Source organism: Gossypium raimondii, chromosome 6 (assembly GCF_025698545.1).
Source record: "Gossypium raimondii isolate GPD5lz chromosome 6, ASM2569854v1, whole genome shotgun sequence".
Taxonomy (NCBI): Eukaryota; Viridiplantae; Streptophyta; class Magnoliopsida; order Malvales; family Malvaceae; genus Gossypium; species Gossypium raimondii.
In genome coordinates, this window is record NC_068570.1 from 38,684,551 (window position 1) to 38,706,476 (window position 21,926).

The 21,926-nt window shown below is 32.1% G+C and overlaps 3 protein-coding genes across 3 annotated transcripts; 2 read left to right on the plus strand and 1 right to left on the minus strand.

Moving 5' to 3' along the window:
- The first annotated feature begins 3,111 nt into the window (after nt 1–3,111).
- Nucleotides 3,112–5,657, plus strand: LOC105774482 (PAP-specific phosphatase HAL2-like). The gene is made up of 3 exons (XM_012596985.2): nt 3,112–3,614; nt 4,365–5,052; nt 5,145–5,657. The coding sequence occupies exons 1-3, from the start codon at nt 3,254–3,256 to the stop codon at nt 5,446–5,448; spliced, it is 1,353 nt and encodes a 450-aa protein (XP_012452439.2). The 5' UTR covers nt 3,112–3,253; the 3' UTR covers nt 5,449–5,657.
- Nucleotides 5,658–9,916: 4,259 nt separating this feature from the next.
- On the plus strand, nt 9,917–10,714 carry LOC105773540 (uncharacterized). The gene has a single exon (XM_012595530.2). It carries the CDS (start codon nt 10,048–10,050, stop codon nt 10,498–10,500), a length of 453 nt encoding a protein of 150 aa, XP_012450984.1. The 5' UTR covers nt 9,917–10,047; the 3' UTR covers nt 10,501–10,714.
- A 3,614-nt stretch (nt 10,715–14,328) lies between these two features.
- Nucleotides 14,329–18,302, minus strand: LOC105773541 (secretory carrier-associated membrane protein 3). The gene is made up of 13 exons (XM_012595531.2): nt 17,980–18,302; nt 17,505–17,567; nt 16,860–16,994; nt 16,702–16,764; nt 16,536–16,569; nt 16,225–16,347; nt 15,934–15,996; nt 15,747–15,840; nt 15,529–15,574; nt 15,364–15,431; nt 15,112–15,160; nt 14,855–14,920; nt 14,329–14,760 (listed from the first exon to the last, which is right to left on the minus strand). The coding sequence occupies exons 1-13, from the start codon at nt 18,043–18,045 to the stop codon at nt 14,674–14,676; spliced, it is 957 nt and encodes a 318-aa protein (XP_012450985.1). The 5' UTR covers nt 18,046–18,302; the 3' UTR covers nt 14,329–14,673.
- Between the last annotated feature and the right edge of the window lie 3,624 nt (nt 18,303–21,926).

A 21,926-nucleotide genomic window follows, 5' to 3' on the forward strand; every position in this document is an offset into this window, starting at 1 on the left:
TTTAAAAACAATGCTAAACTAGCCCTAAGACAAATGCACCTATCAATTAACAAGATAGCTATGATGAGCAAATATATCGTTCCTCGAGGACTACAATTACTAATAATTATCACATTTTTATTATTTAACCTAACAATTTAAAGGGTCAATTAAAATTTAAAATAGACTATCTAAATTAACTAATGAATGCACCAAAGAACAAAGCACAAACACAGTCAAATAGCAACCAAGTGACAAAATAATACCTAAATAAGAATCCACCTATATTTCATCTATAATTCTCAATCTAATTTATATGACTTCTTTTCTTAGTTTTTTTATTCTTTAGAAATCCCTAATTTATGCTAATATCTCTTTTGAGCAAAAGAGCAAATAACTCTAGGTTGATTTTTCTTTATAATTAAAACACTTATTATTGCATTAATTCGCTCTATGAATCCCCTATTAGATTTGACTATAATCTAGTAGATTTATGTTGTCCTATTTCTAGGATTGCGCAATTCCATTCAATAATGCATGATCTAATATCAAAAGGGTTTATTCAACCTTAGACTTAAGCACATTAAACATGGATCAACACTGTAGAATTATCAACCTAAGAACAATTAAGTATTCATAATTGAAAACAAAGAAACTAAGGTTTTATTGCATAAAACTAGAAATCAAACAATAAAATCTATCCTAAGATTTATCTCCCCTAGGTATTAAGAGAATTAGTTCATACTTGCAAAAGTAAACACCAAAAATACAATACAACCACCAAAATAAAAGAAAACCATGATAGCTCCCTTGAAAATCAACTTGGACTCTTGAGTCCTGATGGGAAATTGCTTAGAAATAGACTTCAATAGTATTCGTTGGGTAATTTTTGTGCTATCTCTTGACGGCTGCTAATTCCCTCATTTATGTCATTATTTATGCCTTCTTAAAGTGCCAAAAAAGCCTAAAAATTGCAACTTTCAGCTGTTAGTGCACATGAGTCTCGAGATCGACATGCCCTATACACACGGTTGTGTGGATTGCTCGTGTGAAACTCTGCTGCATGTGTACAACTTCTGGAATACTCCAATCAGGAGGTCGAAATGAAATTTTAATTTTTAATAGTTTATATCTTTATAATTTTTAAAAGATTAAACCAATTTTTTTATAATTTTAGAGGGGCAAAATAAAATTTTACCTTTACTAATTTAAATTTTAAAATTTTCTAAAGGGCATAAATAGCAATTTTCCATTTTAGGGGGGGTCGGGGCCCCTAACAACCCCTCTAAATTCGCCTATGGCTCCAATATTCTAATTTCCATCTTTTTTTCACTCTTGTTGTTCCAAGTGCCCTATTAAGCATCAACACATGAATATAAAGGATTAAGAGTATATAATTCATAATCAATGTCACATAATCACCTAAAAATACACTAAGAATGAGGCTAAATTTTGTTACTTTTGACACTTATTAGTTTTTAGAATCGGACTGATGGTCGAACCAATCAATCTACTAGTATGCCAATTTGAATGGTGTGTCCAGTTCAATTAGATAAAACATTAAAAATAAAAAATTAGTTCAATCGTTTGATTCCCAAGTCAACTGATCTAATGGCTTTCTTTGGACAAATACCCTTATTAATTTCAATCTAATTATTTTGATCCATCCTGTCCTAATCAAGTTTTCATGGTCTTTTTTTTTTTTAATTTCTATAAGTTTATATCAAATTTATTATTTTAATATTTGTATTTTTATGATTTTGTATGCTTTTAAGAATTTTATGCATTTTTAAATATGTTTTATTAATTTTATAAAATTATATGATTTATTAGATATTTTATATTTTATAATATTGATAAGTTTGTATTATTTTTAAAAGTTTATATAAAATTTAATATTTATAATTTTCTATTCTTTTATAAATTTTTTATGATTTTTAATCATTCTTATGGTAAAATATTAGATTAAAATAAAATTATTATATGTTAGTCTATCAATTCATTTTAACAATTATTAACGCAATGGTTGAATTGATATTTTAAAAAATAATAAAAAATATTTTAAAAATATTTTAAAATTTAAAAAATAAATATATTTATTATATCGGGCCGGGCCGGGCTGGGCCTGGACAAAAAAGTGGTGTCCGAGGCCCGGCCCGTTTTCTAAATGGGCCTCGTTTTTTTGCCCAAGCTCATATTTTGGGCCTATATTTTTACCCAAACCTTCTCATATTTCGGACGGGTCGTCGGGCCGGGCCGGGCCGCCCAGCCCATGAGCACCTCTACGCGAAAGCCTATTTTTTAGGATGAGTTTGGATGAGCGATTGGATATGGTGCGGTGCGTTTAGCCTACTTTTTGTCTCACGCTACAGTGTTGTTACAATATCTAATCTCACTGCCACCGCTATTTTTACACTAACTGCAGATAAACGCACCGCCCATTCAAATTCACCCATAAATTAACTTCAAACGTATTGATGAAATCATGATGACCCCAAAAAGCAAAGAATTATTGCCGTATGTTGATAACGCTTGGGATGATCGACCACCAATATCAAGAGAGACGTGCTGAGTTATAACCCATCCATGAAGCTAATCACCATTTAACGCCTTCTTTATCATTACTTTAAGCTCAATTAACGAGGAAAACTGAGGAGGAAACATTTAATGATGAATGCAGTGGAAACTATTCAAAATCAAAGCTGCTGCTCTCCATTACTACAACACCCAGTTTCTCCTTTACTCTGGGTGGCACTCAAATCATGGTTTTCGACCCCTTCACTATTTTTGGATTTAAAATTTAGGTATAGTTATTATCCTTGTTAAAATTAGTTTTATTAAATTTATAGGTTAATATTTTAAAATTAAAAAAGTTATTGAATAAAAAATAAAATTGAAAATATTAATGTACTAATGACATTAGTTAATTATTATTGAAAAAATTATATATAATCATATTACATTCTAATAAAAAAATTAATAATATTAATTATTTAGATTAACGGAAATTATATTAAAAATTGAAATATTAATATTAAATCTCAGAATAATCAAAATTGTTAAAGTGAAGAGTGAGAGACGTGAATGGAGACTTTTGGTTTATATATAGAGTTATTGGTTCTGAGTTGAAAATCTCATTGCAATGAGACATTGAGATATATGCAGAAATTTACGCCCAACCTGAGTGTAATTTGTCTCACAATTACAATAAACCATTATCTGTTTTATTTGTTTTTATATTTATAAGAGAGTGAGAGTATCTAATCATTCCCAAATGCCTTTAAATTGCTCAACCCTTGGTTTCAGAGTCCCCCATCTCCTGCCACAAACCAACTACATAGCTTCCACTACCTACGTAGGAAGCTGCTTCCCTGCGCATAGGACAAAAACCCACCCACACAACTTCCACATTGTTTCTCAGTTGAAGTCTAACCAAAACTTCTCTTCTTCTTCTTCTTCCTCAGTAATGGAAGAGCAGAGAGAGCTTGTTGTTTCACCAGCTCAAGCACAAGAAGCATATGCCAAGGAATTGGATGTCGCTATCAGGGCTGTTCAAATGGCCTCTTCTCTCTCTCTCAATCTTCAACACACTTCACTTCACTCCGAACATGACAACTCTCTTCTCACTCTGCCAGGTACATCAATCACCTTTTCTTTCCTTTTAACTCTGCATCTTGGGTGGTTAAATGTAACCCAGAACGTGGATACTTCCAGTACAAGGAACAAAGAACTAAAATACCATTCACTATTTCTATAACATGTAATTTTCGATCTATTTAGCAAGAATGAAATACGATTTATTGGACATAAAATTTTGGGGAATTTGCGCTTATAGTTTGTGTTTATGCGAAGCCAATATAAATTTCGAAGTTTACTTTATACTTTTATATTATATTATATGTTAATACAATCAGATTTACCAATTCGAAGTTAATGATTTTTAGTACAAGTTGAAATTGATATATGAGGATAATTGTTGCTTTAACAATGTTTTGTTGACAAATAATGAGTCATGAAAAGGATTTGATGCCTACAGTTAAAATGCTGAACACATCTCTCATTTAATTGGGCTTTAAAATTTTGAGCGGGAGGAACTATTCCTGGTCACCCATTACGTGTGGAGCAATGCTTGAGAATGGAGAGATCAGTAGGTCCATTAACATACCCTAACTTCAATCCTATAACAAATTGATGGCCATTCAATGAAGTACTATGTTACTCGTATTTGGATGGATACATGTCTGACATGAGTTTATTGAACTTTTTTTCCAACTATTTTTTCATCTACTTGAAGATCCTTGGAAAGTCATATCCCCACACTTTTATTTCCGTTGCTTATACTTGCAAAATCCATCTTAGATTAACCAGAGATTCCTACTTTCTAGATTGGAGCGTCCATGCAGCGGTAAGCTGGATACTTTCTGAATCCTTCGGCTGCCAAAATGTGTCTATTCTTGGCAACAAAGATGTTCAAAGCCTCTCTAAAGCTGATGCAGCTGGCCTGTTAGATGCTGTGGTGAAAACAGTCAATGGTTGTCTAGCTGAGGCACCTCATTTTGGGCTTAAGGGTCCCGAAACGCCACTCGGGAGTGTGGATGTACTCGAAGCTATTAGTCGCTGCAATTCATCCGGAGGTCCTACTGGAAGATTTTGGGCACTTGGCCACCTTGATGGTACATTCGGGTTTGTACGTGATGATCAATATGCTGTTGCTTTAGCATTGATAGAGGATGGGGAAGTTGTTCTTGGTGTTCTTGGTTGCCCAAATTATCCAATGAAGAAGGAATGGCTAACGTATCATCACCGCTATCACCGGATCCTATCTAAACTCATCCCACCAACATCCAAATCGTGGGATAAAGGTTGTGTAATTCATGCAAGCAAAGGCAGTGGTGAGGCTTGGATACAACCTATACACCAGGAGAATAAGCTAGTACCATGGGCGAACTCTGCAATACGGGTTCAAGTATCCTCGATCGATAATCCGGCATTGGCTACATTTTGTGAACCAATTGACAAGTTAAATTCAACCCATTCCTTCACAGCAGGATTAGCTCACAGTGTTGGCCTTAGGTGCATACATATTTTTTCATGTTTGATCTCATTAGCATATACAAACTTCATATGCATAATAAAAACTACCATCATCCATATTGCCAATGCAGGAAGCAACCGCTGCGTGTGTACAGCATGGTGAAATATGCGGCCATAGCTCGAGGGGATGCCGAAATATTTATGAAGTTCGCAAGGACAGGGAGCAAGGAGAAGATATGGGATCATGCAGCTGGTGTTATTATCATACAGGAAGCTGGTGGTGTTGTAACAGATGCAGGGGGATCTCCGCTAGACTTTTCGAAAGGTATGTTCTTAGAAGGTGTGGATCGAGGTATAATCGCTTGTGCCGGAGCTAAACTACATGAAGAAATCATCACTGGCATTGATGCTAGCTGGAACTCCTCCAATCTATGACCAATTTGACATTGCATATAAATGTTAAGTTATGAAATGTTAAGTTATGAGATTGCATCACCCAATAAGTTTGGTTTTTATCTTAAGTTGTAATAATAACTCTGTACAGAAAGGGCTGTTCATATGGTGGCTTTTAGTAAGTGCCATTGTAAGTTGGAGATTCAAGTCTTCATATTTTGTATTATAAAAAAGTAAAGGTTGTTTTCCAATGTTCTTCTATCATTTTGCTTATAAATAAAAAGAAAAATGGATTAAAATTTAAAAGATAGAGATTAATAGCAGAAGAATGTAATTAAAAAATATGAATGGGGGTCGTTTTCAACAAAATAAAATGGGTGATTTTGAGCCACAAACTAAAAGACTTTACAAGGATAAGTGTAACATGAATGCGCTCTTGCTAAAATAACCACTCATTTATCATTTATGAGACGGCATATGCTACTGAGCTCATGTTTATACTAAGGAAAACAAATGTTCGAGGGAACCGAAAGTTTGAAAAAGACATTGGCATGCATCTCCCCACCTAATCTTGAGTCAATATGTGTCCAGCAAACACACAAACATTTGTGACTATTTTTTTTCCAACAAATTTAATTAGCCCCCACCAGGTATCTTCGATTGCAATGGGCTAACCCCGTTCATTTTATATTTTAAAATATATATAATCGATTAGGAAAATAATAATATAGAGTTATTTTTATTAAATAACTAAATAAACTTGGCTTTGACTTTATCCTTACTGGTAGATGGTCTGACTAGTTCTCCATATAAACAAACACACAGATTACTAAGCAAACAAAATTTACGGAATTCACACATGCAAGCAAACCTAACTTTCTGGACTATCAACCCTAACAGGACAGAGGCTTACCTTGGGTGCTACAAACTTGGTTCAAAACAGAGACTTGACGATAGAATATTCGATGAGAGAATTCTCATGAAATAAGGGTCGTATTTATAGACCTAAGTGTCCCGGAAGTCTTAGGATACCCTACTTGACTTAGGAAAGGTGTCACTTGTACGAAAAGTATTCCTAGATATATCATATCTTTATTTCCTAATTTGAGTCTGTCTTTGACTTTGATTGGCGAACACCAGTTTGCAACTCAACTACGAACCCCCAGTTAGCCAAACAAACTGGCAAACCCCCAGTTCACAACTTAACTGGTGAACCCACCTGTAATGAATTTGGCAAACCCTTTACCACATCTTTTGGCGTATATAGCAATGCTGAAATAGGGGTGAACTCCCCAATTCGCCGAAGTACTGGCAAACCTCTAGTTCGCCGAAACACTGGAGAACCCTCACTTGCGAGGACAAAACTTCCAGACCCAGTCTCAGGATGTTAGAGTCCAATTTGCCTTCTTTGCACATACTATCTATGGCTATATACAATCAGACGATACCACCCTTTGTCTCGACAAAATGAGTTCCTTGAGGATACCACTAGAACCAAAGTGCATTCTATCATAAAACAAAATAATGCACAAATATACAATAAGATTCACTTGTATGTCAAAATCCTTTATGAGTTTTCCCCCATTTGAAGAATTCCGGTGCTAATTGAGTAACTTGTTTTAAACTAACCAAAATCTTCGATTGGTATCAAGCTTGTATGAAACAAAGTAACAATCCTTTGATCATTCCATTGGTCTTGTCGAATGATTTTACACATAGATTCCCTACTGAAATCATCTAACAAAACATTGTTATTACTATTAGATTTGGTCTCAAATGGAACCTTATCATGTAGAGTGTAAAAAAAAGGAGAACAAAAATAAAAGTGCAAGCAATAAGAAAGTTATAGGATGATAGAAGTGAGGGAACTAGGAATTTGAAAGAAAAGAATAAAATGGTAGGGTTTTTTAAAAAGAAAAATATGGTAGTATAAAAAAAAAGAGCAAATAGTTGGAATTGCAACAAAATAATTTTCATCTCCAAAATTAGTAGCAGAGAGGGAGAGGGAGAGGGAGAGGGAGAGGGAGAAGGGGGAGGGAAGGGGGATGGGGGTTGGGATTTTCAAATTAGGATCAAAGTGAGAACATTTATAAATTTTGAGGGTTAATTTTTTAAAATTATGATTAAATGTATATAATATGTAAAATTTGAGGGCTAAATTTGTTATTATACCAATTTTTAACTGCCACGTCAGTTTATTGTTTCTAATTTTAACGGGAGTGACCGAAATGACTGAACTATGTAATGTGAGTGCTTAAATTGTAAACTTTTTTTATTTTTGATGCCTAAAATGATTTTTTTCATAGTTGGATGACTATTTATGTAGTTTAGCCATAAAATACTAAATACATCATAATATAAATAATAATAAATATATATTAAATTATGTATGGTTAAAATTTAAAACTATTCTTTTTAAATGCGTAGGTATAAACACGATTGGATTATTGATTTATAAATATAGGAAAATTTAGATAAAATTCGAATTTATATTTAAAATAAAATTAAACTTAAAGTAAATATATGTAGGTGGCAGGAACCAATTTTAAGTTTGGTTTGATAAATTTTTGACATTAATTTTTAGGTTATTATCATATTTGTTCTTTTTGATACAATGTTTAGAATTATTTATATCTCTTTTCAACCTTTAAATAGGAGGATAATGCGCTTCAGCCCTAACAATAATGCTAATACCAATCGAACTAAGACTCGAACGACGCGTTAAATATTATAATTGGTGGGGATACTTGGAGCAAAAACAACAGCTATTATAATAAAGTGGGTGGAGAAAATGAGTGAGATGGTGGGCGTATGTATAAAAATGTCAAATAGAGGATCCATGTGCGGTCCCTCCCTATTTTGAGCTGCCGATGGTATTCAATGATTTCTACAAAACTTGGTGAATTAGTGTGCCTTAAAAATAGCATTAACAAATCAGGTTTCAATGAGCTGCCATTCACCATCTTCCAAGACAAAATGCACCCAAAAAAACCATGGACCGATTTTCATAAACATCAAAATCCATGGGATGCAATGCCAAGTAACCTAATTATGGCATTTCGTCACCCACAAAATTATATTAATAATACATCATTTTATGTATTGATTAGGGTTTAAAAAATATGGGCACCATATAACTTCCCTCTCAACTTGATTTGGACTAAATACCTAGTTGATTCTAAAGTGTTTAGATCTATGGAGTTGATTTTGGGACTAATCCTATAATGGCACCACGTGGTCTAGAGTTTTCCTAAATTAGGAACAACGGGTTCCTCAAAATTACATCTAAGTTTGTTAGTTACATATTTATTTATGTTTGTGTATTAAATTAAATAATGGGAAACTCGATTCTGTTCATGTTGGAACATATCCATTTAACTTTAATTAACAGAATTGAGTTTAAAAGTAAATATCATCAACATAGATTTGTTTGTTGAAGCTGCATCATTATAGTAGTAATTAAATCACACATGTTTTTGTCATTAAACCAATATTCTCCTCCATGTAATATAAATTATTCATTTCAATTGGAAGGATAGAAAATTGAATTAGTAAAAAATTAAAATGATGGAAAATATAAATGTGTTTGGTAGGAAAAATGGAAAACTAAAAAGAAAAAAATATTTTTATTTCCAATCTTCATTGTTCGGTTTAGGCAATTCATACCATCCATACATAATGTTTTGATCTAAGATTTCAATTCTTCCATGTTTCAGCAGTAGCTACAGTCCAAAATATGGAAGAAACAGGTGTTTCCACAACTCTACCACCCAGTCAATCTTGACCACATATCTTTCCGGCTAAGTAATGTGAAACCTTTCTCCTCTTACATGAATCCAATTTTCATTTCATCCGGGAAGAGCAACAATGTCTTTGTCATTTGATCCAATAGCCTTCCGTTAGATAGGAACAGATTTGATAAATACTGATAACTCTCGGATGGAGTATTGGAACTGAAAAACCCATTAGATAATATTGAACTATTGGTTCTAAGCCACCTCTTGCGTATTCTTGATAAACCAGCGTTTATATATGGATGTAGGAGGATCTATTTGGGAAGTAAGAAGCCTCTTTGGCAAAAAAATAAAAAAAAATTTAAAAATTTAAAAAATACATAATTTAAAAGGATTGATTTTTATGCATTAAGATAGAAAAATATAATTTTTTCTACCAAGCATATTTTAAATTTATTTTCTTTTCAGTTTTCGAGAGCAGGTGGTGAAATTCTGAAATGGAAACCTGTAGTTTATGGATTGGAAGTTGGATGCATTAATGGCATGTTTGAGACATTGCAAGAAATTTAATGTTTTGTTGTTGCGTTGAGTAGAATCCCATAAATTTCTTTTATTGCTGACAGGTAATATACTTCATAGTACCATACAGTATCATCTCTCTAATAACTCTATAAAAAAAAAAAAGGCATGGTTGGATTAAAATAGTAATTAAGCTAAGATTAAGGAGAGAGAGTGAATTAAACATAAGAAATATAAGATAGGGCCATAATTGTGCCCAACCTACTCAACTGTCTCTACGACTCTCTCTCTCTTTCCGCTGCATAAATGTCGTCTCTTCTTTAAATATCTCCTTTTATTCTCTCCCAAAAGAGGAAAATTGAAACTACAAGCAAAATCCTCTCAAAGAATGGTGAACAACACCAAAAGCACCTTCATCTTGGCTATTCTTATGATGGCAGCAGCTGCAGTATGTGCAGCCACCGGGCCTGATTTTTTCGATCCCTTTTCATCATCGTCCGATCAAAAGCGCAAGACCCACCAGAACCAAGTTGGTGGGGATGATGGGTTCTTCGGACCAGACGATTTTGATATTCCAGGGTTTGAAAAAGGGTGGGGAAACGGGATCATGGGTGGTGGTTACGGTGGTGGGTTCGGGGGTCCGAGTGGAAGTTTCTCCAAAGGTGGCATCGTTAGGCCTAGTCTTGTTTGTAAAGAAAAGGGTCCTTGTTACAACAAGAAGCTGACCTGCCCTGCTAAGTGCTTCACCTCATTTAGCCGTTCAGGGAAAGGGTATGGCGTGGGTGGCGGTGGTGGTGGGTGCAACATGGATTGTAAGGAAAAATGTATTGCTTATTGTTAAGAGGGTGATATAAACATATTAAGAATGAGTAGCCCTAGTTGTTAAACCATGTATGATTTTATATGATCAGATGCATGGAGTTTATAGTTAAAAATCATAATATTTATGTGGTTGTAGATTTGGAGAAGGAGTTTTTCTCCTTTACTTCTGGGATATAAACTATGGTGTTAGTTTAAATAAATAAAGGAAATATATGAGAGAATATGGTTGTAAATTCTCACTCCTTTTTCTTTTCTTTTTTTTAAATTTCTGTAAATATATTAAAGGTGGTGTTGATGTGTCTATGTATGAGTTCAATTACACCGGCGGTACTGATCTCCTCCATGAATGAAGAAGGTTTCAGAATAGATTAGTTCAGAAAATGTTCATCATTCTGCTTCCTTCGTGATATTATAAACGTCTAATATTCTTAATTTAATGTATTTATTTATCATAATTTAATTTTTTTTATTTCATACATATTGCATGTGTGCTTTTGTTATTATGCAGGTACACTACACCTAAAGTCATTAAACTATGAGTAAATTTACGTTTTGATCATTTAACTTCAAAAGGTTACAAAATGATCATTGAACTACTTAAAAGTTTTTATTTAAGTCTATATTGTTAAAATTGTTGTTGTATGGACTTCTCTGTTTACACTGTCTATACTAATCAAAAACTCTCCTTCCTTGTGTCTTCTATAGTTTTTTTTTTATAACACAGATTTAGACGTCACGAATCTATGAATTAAAATCCAAATAACTTTCTTCATTGATTTCTAGCACTAATCGTTAGATCGACTTGGATCTAAGATGCATTTTTCTACTTACTGATGGGTATTGATCCACCATATCAATCGTCGAAGCATCACTTGGAGCTTGCTAGCCAAACTTTAAAAAAAAAAATTAACGACCCAATGATTTAAATAAAAACTTTGTAATAGTTGAATGACTTAAATGAAAATTTTTGAATAATTTGTAGATTTATGTTATATTATTTTAAAACATAAATACATGATTTGAAGAGGTGTGAGTTAATAGGGTTCCATCGTTTCTTTCTTTGGTGGTTTTACTTGAAAGTGAATGGGGTTTCTTGTTAGAAAGCTTAAAAAGATAAAATAGCAGTTTCAGTGGGCAAGGTTATATTAATGAAATTAAGGATGAATAAAAAAGTTTAAGAAACCCAAGAAAATGTAAATATATATTATAATTTGGCACTGAAATCGTATTCAAAAACCAGCTGCTTACAGGATGAAGAAAAACGTTAATGCTTAGATTTAGTTGATAATCAAAGGAAAATGATGGGTGGAATTTGAAACGTCAATTCAGTGGGTGGGAGCAATGGTCCCGCCTAGCTTTAACCTTTCATATATTTTGTGTTGTTCAATTCTCCAAATTATGCCCATTTTATTTAATACAAATATGCTTATATTGCTAACAGAATTAACGAGCTTCTTATATTAGAAGTTAGATCACATTTTATTTCTGTCTATTCCAAAAATGGGTGAAATAGTCTTTGTACATTAGATCTCAAAGTAAACTATTTCTACTGTTAAAAATCGGTTCCTGTACGTCAACATGCGGTATACATGGCACGCTACGTGTTACTGTCTTATTATTCTATCAGCCACGCCAATTTTTAACGAACAAAAATGATCCATTTACTCTTTGATTTAATTTAATGGGACCAATTTAATCATTTTTTTGTATGAATGAACAAAATACAATCTGACTCCTAATACATGGACCTCCATCATACTTAATTAAAAGTATAAGTATTACATTATTATATTACGGATTGTCCAAGTAATCACAAAGTAGAATCAAACAAATAGATTAAGAACTAGTATTGGTTTTAATTGGATTGGACTAACACACATGGCAATTGCACATGGTGAAACCCGGAAACTCACTTGTATAATTGTACATGATGGGTCTCGAATCTGGACACTCAAAATTAATAATGTTAATTGTAAAGTTTAATTCAAGTTTTAGAATAGATTCTATTAAAGTTAATGGTTAATATTATTAGGTTTGAAATTTTATAATTTTATTAATAGAATAAATTATTTGCTAATGCGACTTTTCATCAAATTAAACTCTAAAATCTTATCATAGACAAATTATATAACTTTTATGGTTTACACAAAATTAATTTTTAATAATTTAATTGATTATTTATATTTGATTAAAGACTTGTTTTTGATTAAGAGTTGAATTATATTTAGAAGGTTAAGCCTTTTGGAAGAGCAGGCTTGAAATTAATCCATTTATGACTTTTTATGTTGTTTAATCTTAAGGATTCAACAATGCCAATACGACAAATTGATGTTCTAAAATCTGACTCAAATTATGGTATAAAATTAAACTTCCTTATTATTATTTATATCACTAATAATTATGTAAAAAAGTTACAACTATTGAATATATAGAATATGATATCCGAAAATTTACATAAGTACAATTATATTGATAAATTCAACAGTTCAATCATTAAAATATTAATAGTATAAATAGTTACAAAAGTGTGTAACATTACTTCAGGTTTTACATTGTGTAAGTGATCCTCTCTATTTCTCCTTATTTACTTATATTCGTATACGAATAGATCTTTCAAAATTCATAAAAGAAAGTTATAAAATAGCTTGATCCTACGAGTTTGAGTAACATTGTGCATAGTAGTTAGAGACTCAAATGTCAAATCTATTTAAATAGCTTTTGATACGATGAAAAGTAACTAATTTTTAGAAATTTAATTAATTAGAAAGTGATTCCTATATTTTGTATGTCAAATTTTAAGATAAAATTAATTCTATTTTATATTAATTTAGGGTTAACTATTAATAAATGTAAATATATATATATATATATATATTGCCTCTTTTTCCTATTTAATTTTCTCTATTACTTCAACGAATCCTTCTCAAGAATTTTTTTCCTAGCTTTATTTTTTATATGCATATTTAATCACCTATCTAATATACGGTTTACGTATTATACTATTTTCTCTCTTTTTGTTCTCTCATTTCATTTTGGTATATAATTGAAAATTCAATTTTATTATAGTATTTATGGAAATTTACAAGCAATAGAAAAAAAATTAAGATTTAATTTAGCTCTAAGATGATTTGATCATAACCTTTTATTTATAAAATTATAATTTTATTGTATTCTCTTGATTTTTTTTGAAAATATCATCTTGATCCAAAAACAATTCTTTTATGAGAATTAGATAATAGGTTAGGTTTAATTCATTACAAAATTGAGAGTTTTGGAACATTTTCATTCTTTTGAAATTTAACCATCCTCAATCTTGAAGAAAGAACAATAAAGAATCAAAGAGGGTAACCAACTACAAATTTGATTTAGCATTTGTATATATGTGAAATACTTAATATTTTTCATAAAATATGAGCAGAATTGTGGGTTACACTTGCCTATGGTTTTGTATTCCTGTGATTTAATTATCTTTAATTTTGCTCAGAGTAATACTTGAAATCAACTTTTAATTTTACATATATTCATATGGCTTAGCCTTTAGCTAAAATAAAACGTGATTTCAAGTAGTTTTTCTAATTTATTTCAAAACGAATTTCATATATACTTAATTTTATGAGCAAGTTTGAAACAATTTTACTTTCAATTAAATTTATAAATTAAAAATAATTCAAAAGTATCACTTAAACTTTATTATTAAATATTTAATCTAAAGTAGTTAGTGAATTAAACGTGATAATGTAGTTTTCTTATGATTTTAATCAATACCTTTACATGTATACCAAATATTGTAAAATAACATTTTCAACCATCACATTTCCCGCAATCACATTTCATTTGAATTATAATATAAAGCACGAAACGCTACCTAAGTGTATTGAAAAGGAAATGTCTCTACCCTTGAAACTGAGATGTTCTTAACCAGACATTACACAATGAACCAATCGCAAAGTGAGACATCCTATACATGAAAATCATTCAATGTCTTTGTATAAGGTGTTTGCTAATCAAACTCCACACCCAAAAATATACATATAAAGGAAAACATTCACAGGAAATAACAGAGATCCATAAAACAAATGCGCCAGGAACGAGAAATAACAAGCTCTGTCTGTTCCTTCCTGGGTAATGTGCATACAAGGAGAATCAACACATGAGGTTACCCTATTTCTGGTTGCAGCTAGTGTCTGTGCCTTTAGATGGCAGCCCTCATAGCTCCTCTGGCAGCCTCGCGCTTCATCTCAGCAGCTTTACCACTGCCGCGGAAATACATGTATACTTGCTGCAAAAGCCAATAGCCAACCATGTTAGAAATGCCACAGGCGGGGCATGCTTATGCGATCATTGATATGAATTAGGTTGGAAACTGAACGAACCTGGATAACCCAAATGCTTACTATTGATTCAACACAAAATAATCCAAACCCAATGAAGTAGAAGATCTACACAAGCAAAGTAAACTTTCATCAAAATGGTCAAGAGAAGCCAAGAACAAAACTTTTGTCAACTATTTCAGTTAGCATCAACAGGAATGTTCAAGCCTTAAGCAGTAGATGCTCCACTGTTTTAATGGTGAAATCATGAAACCTGATTGTGGGTATTAAACTTTTGACAGGTTTAAGGATATACTTACCCCAACCAACGCATTGTCACTGATAAGATCTACTGCAGGTAGGATTCCACTGTACGAGACAAAACAACATTGGTAAGATAAAGTTAAACTAGAATACCAATTTCACATCTCAAATACTTGCAGTACATTTGCAAATGTACTTTTTGGGAGACAAGTGCACCATGTCAAACCCAAATGCATTGATGTTGTTTATCAGTCCAAGATAAAATTGAGAATGTGAAAGATAAGTTAAAAAATAGTTTAGGAACATACGTTAGTGATTTCCCTCTAAAAACTATAGGAGGAGCCACAGCAGCGAAGATGCAAAATCCGATGTGAAGCTATAAACAGGGAAAACAAAAAGGATCAAAAGAATCAGTATCTACCGACTCCATGGCAACAAAGAAACATATCTACCAGAGAAACATGAGTTAGTACCAAATCAAATAGGAAGAACCGTCCAAATGATAAAGCAGTTTCTTTCCTGCATTATAGTCGGAGGGTGAGAAAATATTTCAATTAAAATAAGGGATGATTAGAGATTAGCAAGTGCAGCGAATGTGAACAGCCAAATTTAAGGAAATGACAACAAAAGTTTGCATTAGAGGCAACCCAAAAACTGAATTGCAATATTCAGGAAAAGTTATGTTAAGTACCTAAAAGCACGATACAGCGGCCGATACCACAAAATATACGCTCCTGGAACCCCTGCTATGAAGTAGATGATAGCCAAGAACCAGATCCTCACACCTAAACAAAAACAAATACAGTCAAACACAACACAATCTAACGTTATATATTCAAAGGAAAACATGAAATATGGAAATGCATTTCTAAACTAACCTTCTCCTTTGATCCATGCTGTAGTAACAGCTACAATGTTCCACAGCAGGCACAGAAACAACCCTGCATAGAATCAAAATACATTACCAACTGTCTGTAACCCATGGCTTACACAAAAGCCATTTCCAGCTAAAGAGTTTTTAAAAAGAAAAAAAACATGGTACAAATAATCACCCAATGCAAAAACTCATTGAGTACAGCACAAATTTTCTTTTTGGACAAAAACGATGACATATGCATAGGTGCACCACGCATAAGAACATAAGGTGAAAAAGCCTAAGAAACCCTTACCTAAAAACGTTGAAAATGCAACATACTGCAATCTTTGTAGATGAACTGGTATGTCATTTGCAATATCATGATGAATGATTGGAAAAAATGGGGGCCAATTTTTCTCTTCCAAAGTAATTCCAGCTGCAAAACAGAGAAGTCAAACTCTAGCTCACGGAAGAAATGTAACAGCAACTGACCATAAAGGGAAATAGAATCAGGTCAAAATATTTTTGCAAAAGAAATGTAGTCTGGAACAGATTTTGAAACTATGAACAAACTCAATGTTTTCTATGTGAATAGTCAAATTATAAAAAAGTAATGAAAGGTACCTCTTGCTGCTGCCTCTTCTTTCCGTCTCACTTCCTGCATCGAATAAGCTTATCAGTAAAAATTGTGGGATAAAATCATTTATAATGTGTCGGCGGGAAACAAAAATAAATCTATGATTCTGCAGATTAAGAATGAATAAGTTATAAAATTTCTTCCACAATATACCTGCTCCCGCCTTCTCAGTTCAGCCTCCTTAGCCTGAAGTTCCTTCTCCTTCTTCTTCAAATCCTAGATTTAAACAGAAAAACCAGAACAGGGAGATCAAATGCTTAACTAAACTATTGGAAAAGGCATTTAGAGACTTCTCTTCACTCTTCACTAACCTGATAACGTGATCCTCCTGAAGCTGTATCAAGAGGAATGTCAATTGTTGCCTCATGACCATAATTGAAACCAGCAGGTTCAGGAGGTAGTGGTGAAAGTCTTGAGTTTGATGCAAGTGGAGCACTTGGAACATTCTGAAAATTTATTGATAATAGACGTTCAAGAAGCAAGTATTATTATAAAGCAAAAGGTCCAGTTTACTGATGTTTAGAAGCATTACTAAAAGGTCAAATTAGACATGACGGGATCATAACAATATAGCCGCAAGCAACCTATTTTTTCTGAACTTCGATATATGCAAGCTAGCTCAAACTATCAGCATCAGAAAAAGAAGCAAGTTTCTAGGTTAATCACTAAGATTTTACTATAGAATTCCTAGCAAATTAGCAAAAGATATGGAATTTCAGTGTTCTCAAGGGATTAAATAGTGGTAGTTTAGCACAACATCATCACCCCAAGTTATGTTTTACATAGCATAAGTTACCTAGCATCCATGTACATAAACAAGCAAAGCCACAGCTAAATTTCACATCTCACATCCCTTCTAATCGGAAATATGTCCTAAGACAGTAGCCATTTTAACATCAACACTAAGTTCTGAATTAAATATTCCCTTGAAACTTTATAAACAGGGATTTAGTTACCTTTGAAAATAGACCTCCACCAAATTTAGACTGGCCAGATGCCTTCCCTCTCACAGCTGGATCCTGGTAGAAATTATTCAAAAGAAAAAAATCATATTAAAACTGATGTTGGCTAGCATACGTAAACTAACTTACAATTGACAGATAATACACCCAGCAAGGCATCATAGTCTTCATCTCTAGGATTATATGAGTTTGCTACTTCGTTAAATGCATGTTCGGTGACAAGAAAACATGAAGTCAACGAAAGGATCACACAGCAACCAAGTAAAACACTTCCCATAACCGATTTCAACCAAAAATTTCAGATCAAACTGAAACCCAACAAAGCAATCAGGGAGTTAAAAACAAGTCAACCTATAATCTGCTAATAAACAGAGCTGGCTATGGCTACCATAAACTGAACTTCATGAACTCAACCCAAAACATCATCAAATAACAGAAACAAAGAAAGAGAGAGAAAAGAGAAACTGACCGAGAAAGGATTAACTTCTTCTTCTCCTTCTTCAGCGAACGGGTTTTCATCGAAACGACCAGCCATCACCTTTTTAAGTGTTTTTTTTCTTTTTTCTTTTTATCGATAACAATAAAAACTGAAAATGGGAGAATAATACAAGGAAGATGAAAACTAGAGAGGAGAAAAAGGAGAAGAAGCTTGGAGGAGAAGAGAATTGAAAAACTGGGAGGTCAAAGGAAATTTGGGGCTATGAATAAAGTTCTAGAGAGAGAAAACGTGGTTTCCCTGGGGAAGAAGAGGTAGAGGTAGAGAGGGGGAATGAGAAGTTGGACTTTTCGGTTAACAGTCAGTTTTGTTGAATATAATATATTGTGACGAAACAGCGGGAAAATACATTATTCTCTATTCTCCCTTTTGTCCCTTTCTTTTGATAGTGTAGATAACATATATGTGCATGGTGGGAAAGGTGAAAATATAGAAAGAAAATTACTTCTATTCTCTCATCATTTCCATTTGAAAGGATTTATTTTCCATTCATTCTTCTCATCTAATACACCATTAGCCTTGTATGTATGGAAATCAGGTTTGAGAGCATATGGAAATATTTTGGTTTTTGACAAAAAGAAATTATGAGTTATTAGAATAATTTTAAATTTTTAATATATTTTTAGTGTTTTTTTAATTTATTAAACTCTATTAAATGGATTTAGTTTAGCTAACAAATTTCTTAAGATGAATTTAAGTTTGATATATTTCAAATTAAGGTTTCAACTTTTTGAAGGTAAGAATTGAAGTTCAACTTTAAGATGATATTATTAACTAAACCATAAATAAAATGATAAAATCAATATTTACTATTATTTAAGTATTTTATTAAGTTGTCGCCTGAGTCTTAGCTCGATTGACATGGGTATTGTTGTTAATACAGGAGGAGGACGTGGGTTCAAATGCGCTGAAACTAGGGGTGAGCATTCGATCCAATCGAATTGAATCGATTCGAAAATTTTCGAGTTAATCGAGTTTTCGGATCTCATTTTATCATCCTAACTTTATTTGAAGTTTTCTCGAATCGAGTCGAGTGAGATAGAATTCGAATCGAATCGAATCCAATATATTTGTTCGAGTTAAATTTTAAAAAATAATTTTGGGTCCTTGTAACCATTGTCACCCATCGTAATAAAATTTGTCCACATTAATCAAATTTTTTATTAACTTTCATCACCTCATAATTTATTTATTAATTTTTTATCTACTGGTTAGCTTCTTTGCTTGCTTAGTTGTTTCAATTATCTTGATTCTTGTCACTATGTATTTTGGAATTAAAAATATACTAAATGTAAAAATATGATTTTTAATAAAATTTATTTTAAAAATAAAATGTGAAATTGATACCAATATAAAATTTTAACACAAATATTTTATGGCATAATTAATAATTCAATTTTAATATAAATATTCAATATGACTAAACAATTCAATAATATAAATAATATAAAATGTGAAATTTAATTTAATAATATAAATAGTAGATATAAATAAAATTATTACTATTTATGTTTAGTGATTTTTTGGATAATTTTGATTTTTATTTGAGAGTAAAGGGTGAGAAATAAAAGTTTAGGGGAAAATAAAAGATTTGGGGAATAAAAGTTCGAGGGAAAGTAAAATTTTGGAGGGAAAATATTAAAAAAAATTGGAGGGGGGAGGGTTTGGGATAGATGGGAGGTGGGATGGGAAGGGAATAAAAGTTTTAGGGGAAAAGTGGGAGGGAGTAAAACTTTGGGGGGAAAATAAAATGTTTTGAGGGTTTTGGGGAGTAAAATTTTGAGAAAAAGTAAATGGGAGAGTAAAATTTTGGTGGGAAATAGATTTTGAGTAGATTGGGGGGTTGGGAGGGGAGGAGAGTAAAAGTTTTGGGGGGAAAGTGGGAAGGAGTAAAAGTTTTGAGGGAAAAGTAAAAAGGTTTGGGAGTTTGGGGTAAAAATATAAAATATTATAGTTTGATATTCGAATTATTCTAATTATTCGAGTTATTCGAATTAGAAAACTCAACTTGATTCGAACTCGAAATTTGAAAAAAAAATTCGAATTGACTCGAATAACTCGACTCGTTTAACTCAAAATTCAAATTTTTTTTCGATTTTTTCGAGTCGAATCGAGTTTTGCTCACCCCTAGCTGAAACACATTATTCTCCTATTTATGGGTTGGGAATGGGGTATGGGTAGTTCTAGACATTATATTAAAAAAACAACCAATATTTTATTAAGTTGGTGTTACACTTGATTGGGTCATCAACTCAATTATAAAATTATAGAAATATTCATGTTTTTAGATTATAATTAATATTATTATGATAACATTTTTATCTTTTCATACATTTATATAATTTTTAAATTAAAAAATATAAATTTACTACCACTTTACTTTTATTCAAATAAATTTAAAAAAAATAACATAAAATTTTGTAAATGAAGAAAATCTAGTTTAATATAAAATATTGAGTCCACACTAATTTTAAATTTGATTCTTAAACGAAAAGGCTCTTCTAAAATAGGCATTTGTTAGAAACATTTGAAGGAGTGGATTTGACAAAAATCTGCCAACCCCACCCAAAGTCACTTTCATCTCTAACAACCACCCATAAAATTTTCAATAAAGAATTATGTATGAATTCAAAATTATTTATTATTTGCACTAATATTTAGAATAAAATTAAATAAGATTTAAAACTCATATTCATATATTACTATTCTTTAAATTAATCTATTTATTTTTTAATTAAAAGGATGAAACACCTACCTCATTTTAGTTTTAAAAAAGTAAATATAATTTTACTATAATTTTTAATTTTATCTAAGTCGTCAACTTAGTTATAAAATTACAAAAATACTCATTGTTTAGTAATGCAATACAATTAAAAATTTTGACTATCAAAATAATCTTAAAAAACATAAAAAATAAATTTTGGGGGTTTTTTACATGAATAATACAAAAAATTAATTATGGAAATGAGACATGTTGTAGATTATTTAGCTAAATTAACAATATATGTCATTTTTTTATTTGGCCTTTTAGGCCTTTTTTTTAAAAAATTTAGGGAAATAGGTCCTTTTTGGAGAGAGAAAGGAAAGTCGCGTCCAACTGAGCGCGTTTTCATCCTCTCTCCTAGGGTTAGAGTGTAACACCCATAACCTGTTTTCATCGCTAGAATAGAGTTACGGAGTATTACTGTGCATCTCAGAACTTTTCATATAATTGGCATCTAATTATAAAATAAATTTCATAAATACATATATGATTCATAATGAAATAGAACATACATTTATGACATTAAATCGAGCCTTCGAAGCCTTAAAAATAGGTTAGGAACATTCAGGGACCAAATCAGAACAAATTAGAACATTCAGGGAAAAATTAAAATTTTTCACTACAAGGCTTACACGGCCGTGTGTCTAGCCTACAAACTCGTGTGCTCAATAGTGTGCTCACCCGTGTAACTCACTGACTTGGGCGACACACTCGTGTCTTAGCTCATGTACCAGCTCATATGAACCATGCACCTAACACGCTTAAGGCACATGCCCGTATGGGCTACCCGTGTGCAACACACAGTCGTATAACAGTCCATGTCCCAAGCTGTATGTGTGTAAAAGTGACCAAACCCAAGCCTATTCTTCATGCAATTGTATAGGTATCTATACCAACTCATTTTACATATTTACAAGTCTATAAACACACTTTAAATGAACCAAAACATGATATTTCCATTCATTTAAAACCAGCAAAAGTATCATGTACCAAACACATTATAATGCTCATGCTACTCATTATCAAACACCTATCTATAAACTATAATATACACCAACTAACACATTCTAAACACATCATTCCAACCTAATATGACACTTACCATCTTGACCTCCTACTTAAGTTTACTTAAGGTTAATAACCATACCACAAAGAC